We start from the raw sequence: 7,098 nt of genomic DNA, 5'->3' as shown, positions 1-7,098 counted from the left end.
CTTGCATGCTAGACGCAATGAGGGAAAAGATGATAAAGGTACGGTCAGGAAGGGAATGAGGGTTGACTGTCAGCCAAACTAGGAGGAAAAGGAAGAAGAGGACTGGTGAGTAGGATGGTTGTGGGCCAAAATCACCTTGTTGGTTGACCCAAGAATATGAAGTCCCTTCGCTTTTATATGAAGCCCAAACCCAAATAGGGCTTGACTTTGTCAAGACTAAAAACATTTTGTTTTGAAGCATGAACTTGTCAGGGCTTGACTTTGTCAAAAAACATAATGAGGGGATTTTAATTCCACAAGTTTTCAAGTCAACATTTTGGAAGGTTGACTTAGGTTTGACCATAACAGCCATGTTTCCATCCCCGTTTTCAAAACGGGAATGGGAACAAGAACTTGGAGTATCTTTTATAATATGGGAACGAGAACATTCGCGTTTTCGAAACATAGACGTTCATGAGAATGGGAATGTGGGTCATGTTTCCATTCCTAGGCTGCTAAGAGTTTGACATGATATTGCATGCAACATTCAATCGTACAAACAAATTAAAAAAGCTTGGAATTTTTACATCACAACATATTACAAAAATCTGGGATGTTACAAAAGTATCTGAGCTCAGCATCATCTTATAATGTTTTACACACTGATGAAGCATCTAGTGTCCTGGAGTTTACAACCAAAAATAATTTGGAGAGCCTCTTCACACTGATTGCAGAATTGAGCATAAGGTTAAATTATGAGCCTATATAGTACATGGATTCTTGTAGTTTCAAATTTGAGGCCTACATTATGACATCACCTTTATTTAACTTATGAATGATAATGAAACACACATTGTTATGAACACCTCAGCGCATTGACATGGAGAAAAATGGCTTGAATGTCAAAATCAGTCCAATTATTGCCACCATGTTTATAATGAGGAATAGGATCTGATCACCTGCATTTCGCACAATTGAAACAAGAATGAACACTAAGTAATTTGTGATGTTTTAGTTGCTTTCCAGTGCCATCCTATAGGTAAGGTATAGCCAATTAGCCATCGTAAGTAGACATATGCCATTTATATACCTGGTAAGAACAATCCAGTTGTGTGCTTCTGAGCCCACGAAAACCTGCAAAAAAAAGAAAGAAAATAATATCATCACTAGGACAAGGAAAACAATATTTTTATCTAGACATGAAAGAAGGTATATTTTCTTTGGAAATCTAGAATTTGAGTAGGGGCCCTTTGTGTACTGAGAATGTGCCTCCACTCCTTGTGTACTGGGTCTGCCCCTGAATGTACTACTTACAAAATCCCTGCTGCTGCTGGAGCTACACCTTTGAACAATGACATTAGAGTCACAGAGATGCCATTTGCAACACCCCTTTGTTCTTGTGTCTGCGCATGTTTTATATGGAAAGTTAGAATCTAGAAAAAAATGATAGAGCAAATATACTAAAACAAATGAACCTATCAGCCATGACTGACACTTACCACTGCATTGTTTTGCAGAATGTTGCATGCAGTAGTAATTGTAGCCTGTTTATTCAAATATAGATCAGATTTTCTTTTTCAAAATAAAAAAAATCCTAGTGAAGTGGTTGAGGTTATTTCTCTGAAGAGATCTTCATATGCATGAGAGCTAACTCACAGAGAATATGTTCTTCAACAGTGAAGCTATGTTGATTAATGTTTTCAGCTCCATCCCATCTAAGTTGGCCATGAAGGGATATGTTGTGAGAAGAAGTACAGACAAGACCTACAACACCAATTTGATCATGGTACTTAAAAAGATAAAATGAAATTAAGAGAGCATCTCAACACTATAGAGATTTGATTCAATACACCTCATTTAGAATTTTAGGCACACCCCATTAGTTTTCATACAAACAAATCAATCACTATTGTCCTCCACCTAAAATTCAAATCTATATTTAACCATAATTTTTTATTTACTTTACTAGGCCAATGCATATTTCTTTCCCCACTTAACCCTAAACTAATTTATTTCATATTATCTTTTCACAATTGGTGTTGAAAAAAATTTCACAAAGATAGATCTCACATACCGCAGCAGGACGTAATGGCCTGATTGGTCCAAAAGACTTGGCAATAAAAGGATAAAGAACAAGTTGGTATACCAGAACACCCAAACCTACAAAGATCAAATGAAATTGTTGTAAGGTAAACAATTTGATGCCAATGCTACTGGAAGTGGGAAAAGATGTTTGCTATTTATGTGATTCTTTAATTTATTTTCAGGTTATGTTTTCCTCCTTTTTGCATGGGTTTTTGTTTCTTATGTGAAATAATTATTTGCATAAAACTTGGAAAATATTACATACCTGAGACGGCTAGCACATTGCGGAAAAATATCACATACCTGAGACAGCTAGCACAATGCCAACATCCTGGGACGTCAAACTCAGGCCTCGAAATTTTTTGCTACTCACTGCCCAGAGTGAAAATGTCTGTAGATGAAATTAGAGAACATTAGGATGCATCATCTTTAGGATAGCAACAATTTAAATGGACAATCATATTATTAGCATCCTCTCATATTGAATTGTCAATGAAGAAGGTACTCTCATGATTACTTAATGAAAATTTAGAAAAGTGAAACAGAGGAGAGATCACCTCAAGATAGGCTGTGTCATGGAGACAAAAGATACAATAGATAATTACTGCTGACATCAATTGCCAATTCTTTAGTAGGTTCTTTGTAGATGTGTCGCTAGATTCTTTAACTTTTCCACCTTCTAAGTTGGAGTCACCAACTTCTGCCTCCAATTCGTCAATAGCTTTGACCTTTTGATCATTATGAAAGTGCAGTGTTTCCTGAAAAAATGAGATAGATGCTAAGGAACTTTTGTACTAACATAGGCATATCAATGTTGTCTGTATTTAATTTATTTTGAAGGGATGTAGCAAGTTGGTTTAAAGGGAAGCAATCACTAGGAGATGATGTGGCATACCGGAAGCCAAATGCATGCAATACATGATCCTGTTGCTAGTATCGATATGACAAAGCATGGGAGGAAATATGGAAACCTAAAAGTATAGACACAAATTCCAAATGTTTATATATTCCCAAAACAATAAAAAAATTAATATAGTAGAAATAGTATATGTAGTAACTTACCTCCCAAATATGGACTCTTTGGGAAAAATATTTGGGTACTTTTCTGCAGGCTAGTACAGGATAGGATAAATAATGTCAGTCATGTATGTTTGTATTGGTTGCTTTAATTTATTGGACTATTTCAAGTGCAATTGTCCTCACTTGTGCAAGAAACCCTCCAATGGCTGGGCCAATAACAAGAGCTATTGCACGGGATGACGTAACCTAGGATATCATGTTAGACTAAGTTAGCTAGAAATAAATATTAACATTACAGTGATGATTTCTTGAATAGCTCAAAGATTTGAAATGAAAAATATATTAAGGATCATTCTTACGAGAGAGATTCCTAGAGCTTGGTGCTCTTTCCTACAAACTTCTGTAGCATAGGCCTAGAAAATACATATGCATCCATGAGCATCTAATGGCTATTGTGATTCATTAATCGGGGATAGCAGTCAAGACAGTATGTTACCTTGATTGGTCCCAGTATACCACAGAGCAACCCAAGTAACCCCCTAGTTACAATTGCCATCCAATAACTAGTGCTAAGGCCAAAGAGTGTGTTGAACACAATCCTGAAAAATGAAAGCCAGGTTTGAATCAACAGAATTACTAATTAATGATTAGGGTCTACGATGTGGCTAAATGTTCCCTACACTGAGAGGATGCTGATTACAATGCAAGGCTTCCTTCCGTACTTGTCAGCAAATATCCCCCATGGCACAGAACTGAAAGTTCTGGCGACAAAATATGTTGCCCCTAGGAGCGAAAATCATAGTCTGTAAGATGGTAAATAATGACAACTATCATGGAATTGTGACAGTAACTGTGGCCTACTCAATTCTTTCATAAAAATGCACATGTGAACTGACTGATATTAATTAATAAGAGTAAATAAAAGTATATAAAAATTACGTAGATGTGAAATCTCAACCAATAGAGGAGGCATTGCTCACCAACAAATCCAGCATAGAACCCGATATCTTGCTCTTGCTTTGCAATTTTCAAATCCCTGATCTGTTGTACCAAAACAATACTAAAAAAATTGTCAAATGTTGTATTTCAGAATTCAGTAAGTTGCAGCATTTTGTATGGCAATGCCTGTGAAGGTAAAGGATTAGATTAGCCATACCATGAAGTATAGATAAGGGAACAATGACTGGATCGGCAGAGCTGTCAATGAATAAAAGATTGGGGTTAATACAATAGATGGAACTAAAATAGAAATAAACTGTGCATCAAATTTATAAATAGCAAAAGTTTTTTTTAAATAAAATCACTATGAATCAAGCTTTGACAATAATAGTGCTATGGCCTCTATATTCTACAGAAGTACAGCTAGGATAATCTCCGAGTAGTTTGACAAGGTGATCAGATCAACGCTCATCTGTGGTAGACAATTGAGAAACAATAATTGTCGATCTTCCGAAAAGAAACAATAATTGTCACTCGATCAACAATTTAGCGGCAGCAGTGGCATAACAAACAGAGTCGTTTCTTAGAGTGAGTGAGGCAGAGCAAGCAGAAGCTTTCATGTGAGCGTGTGGCAAAGCACCGCCCACGTCCCAGAGCTCTTTAAAAAAGTGTTATGACTAGGAATAAATACCCTTTAAAATCGAGAGCTAATCTGAGCTGATAAAACCCTAGCCACATCACCAATGTAAGACAAGGAGGCACGGTTGGTCAGAGCAACCTCAAGAGACTCTCTAAATCTTCCTAAATGCTAAGGATAGATATTTTGATGAAAATTACCCTCCAACATCTGTCTAAATAGTTATACAAATATAGTCATCTTCTATTTCGGATTTTTCGTTAGCCAAAAATAGAAGACCAGAATGAGTGTACATGAGAGACAAAAAAGTTGTTAGAGAGTGAAGAAATATAAAAAACGATTTTTATAAAAATGGTTCTCTAAATAATGATTTAAAAGGTGAGATTTACACTCTTGGAGATACTTTTACTGTAGTGGCAATGGAGCCGGTGAAGCTGCGAATCATGGCTCCACCGGCTTCTCTTCTTCTCGGTTCTTTTTTTTTTTGTTGACGTGAAAACCAAATCGGCTCCACGCTACACTGTTAAATAGTGCCGCTATAATATTTTTTTTAAGGAGTTGCCTGAGAGCCTGACAAACAAGGGTAAACTTGGACATCTATATATCTATATTGGTGATCGATCGGAGACTTAATTGCAGTTTAAACAAGCCAAACAATAGGATCTTTCTTTTGAAATATAAAATTAATTAAATAGGTTCTAGATGTAAATTAAAGCCTTTCTTTTACCGACTGACTTTGGGGTTACGGAGTGCGACCGGAGCTGCTTCCATGCGCCCAAATAGGCTTTTTTTTTTTACAAAAAGGACATGCGTGGTAGTAGTACAAAGTAAACAACAGCGTGCCTAAGGCTTAATCTGAGCGCGCGATCTGTAGTTTGACAACTCGACTCCGTAGTAAAAAGTACTCAAACATGCTATGCTTAGGTTAATGGTCTCTTCTCGTTTTTCAACACAGCAAGAGGAGCCTGTTCACTTGAAAAAGTACTCAATAAATCAGCATACCTCTCACACAATAAATCAGCAAACGTGATTTTTCATCATTTCTCTCGCACATTATATTTTTCATCAGTGTGGGGGTGTTTTCGCTTTGCTAGTTATGTCTTGTAAACTGGTAACCTCAGGCCACTAACTTATATTATGCTTTCAACACAAGCAGGATGAAAAGCCTTTGGTCTAAATAAACTTGATTAAATTTTAATTTTTTAAACTCATTCTAAATCTAAAAATATATCATTTTGAAACGAAGACAGTAGCTTTGAATAGATAAGAAAAAGGCTAGCTTCCAAGAGTTACTAGCACGCTGGTCAATTTCCTCTCGTGTTGGCCACTTGACCGTCTGTGTCACACATATTCCGAGTCATCTGCAGTCTGTAACTAACAACAAAAATACTCTTATATACTTTCTCCATTCTAAATTAAATTATAAGATATTTTGATATGTTCTAGAACTAAGAGGAGTACCTCGATAGTCAAGTTAGCATAGGTTATATATACATACACGCTTATTCACTAATTATTATTATTATATGTAGAAAAATCAAAACATCTTGTAATTGAAAGTGGATAAAGTAATAATTTAGCGTGAAATTGAAGACATATAGCAAGCGGCATGCACCCCGCCACGTGTAAGGAACAATTCCTATCTAGAATGACTCCCAGGAATGGTTCACTAATTTGTATAATAACTTTGATCAAGCTGAAATGATTCCAGACGTATTCGGGGCCTATTACTGTGTAACTAAACGAAGCCTAAGTGTGAGCATACACATAATCATATACTACTACCGCTTCCTAAGAAGAACCACAAGAAATTAAAATGAATCTATTTTAGTTTTCCTCGTTTTATTGGAACAGAAAGGGAGTCGGAGACGATCGAGACTCACTGGAAGTAAGGCAGACGATCCAAATATAGAAGAAGTTGAGGTAGGGGACGCCGGCGTTGGTCTTATTGGCCTCGTCCAGCCGGCAACCGGGGCACCCCTCGTGCCTCCTCTTCGACCCCAGCAGCGGCGCCGCCGCTGAACCGTCGTCGTCCTCTCCGCCGGCCATTTTTCCTCCCTCCTGCTGTATGCAACTACTAATAAATTACCCCACCACGCAGACGCAGCCAGCTAGTTGTTCGCTATATACATGCTGCTCCAGGAGAGCTCGACTGCGGGCGAACGGTAGAGCAAGGCGGCGGCCCTCTCGTTTTATAGGCCGACGACGCGGAGCCGCCGGTGTACCAGCTCGTACGGCGTGCAACGCCGGCTACGCCACAGCCACACACATCACCGGGCCTCCGTCGGCACGTGCCTTTTTACTGTATTTAGTTATTTCGTTGTGTCTGTTTTCTTTTTTTGTGAGAGGTTGTGAGAGGAGCCCATTATTTTATTCTATTCCAATTTCGATGTGCAATCTCACCAAAGGAAGACAACCACGTTGCGTTGCTGTATTTT

At 37.8% G+C, this 7,098-nt stretch overlaps 1 protein-coding gene across 2 annotated transcripts; it reads right to left on the bottom strand.

The window, feature by feature from the left end:
- Nucleotides 514–6,850, bottom strand: LOC8074542 (probable peptide/nitrate transporter At3g43790). 2 transcript variants are annotated; one of them, XM_021458098.1, is made up of 18 exons: nucleotides 6,544–6,850; nucleotides 4,241–4,281; nucleotides 4,065–4,125; nucleotides 3,765–3,867; nucleotides 3,581–3,683; nucleotides 3,444–3,497; nucleotides 3,268–3,330; nucleotides 3,127–3,176; nucleotides 2,960–3,035; nucleotides 2,622–2,822; nucleotides 2,368–2,455; nucleotides 2,054–2,139; nucleotides 1,636–1,743; nucleotides 1,479–1,523; nucleotides 1,294–1,382; nucleotides 1,070–1,113; nucleotides 798–938; nucleotides 514–703 (listed from the first exon to the last, which is right to left on the bottom strand). In XM_021458098.1, exons 1-17 carry the CDS (start codon nucleotides 6,707–6,709, stop codon nucleotides 847–849), a joined length of 1,470 nt encoding a protein of 489 aa, XP_021313773.1. In that variant the 5' UTR covers nucleotides 6,710–6,850; the 3' UTR covers nucleotides 514–703; nucleotides 798–846. The 2 variants fall into 2 exon arrangements, with proteins under 2 accessions (XP_021313773.1, XP_002455465.1); XM_002455420.2 differs by having other exon boundaries at nucleotides 514–938; nucleotides 6,544–6,849.

The sequence above is a fragment of the Sorghum bicolor genome, chromosome 3 (assembly GCF_000003195.3).
Source record: "Sorghum bicolor cultivar BTx623 chromosome 3, Sorghum_bicolor_NCBIv3, whole genome shotgun sequence".
Lineage (NCBI taxonomy): Eukaryota > Viridiplantae > Streptophyta > Magnoliopsida > Poales > Poaceae > Sorghum > Sorghum bicolor.
The sequence above is the reverse complement of the archived record's forward strand: the minus strand, read 5'-3'. Positions and strand labels throughout refer to the sequence as shown.

Excerpts from the sequence above, each read along its gene's own strand:
- LOC8074542 (XM_021458098.1), bottom strand. The coding sequence starts at position 6,709 with ATGGCCGGCGGAGAGGACGACGACGGTTCAGCGGCGGCGCCGCTGCTG. Across the intron at positions 3,331-3,443 it reads AAGCTCTAGGAATCTCTCTC|GTTACGTCATCCCGTGCAAT; the intron begins GTAAGAATGATC and ends ATGATATCCTAG. Across the intron at positions 1,114-1,293 it reads CCAGCAGCAGCAGGGATTTT|GTTTTCGTGGGCTCAGAAGC; the intron begins GTAAGTAGTACA and ends TTTTTTTTGCAG.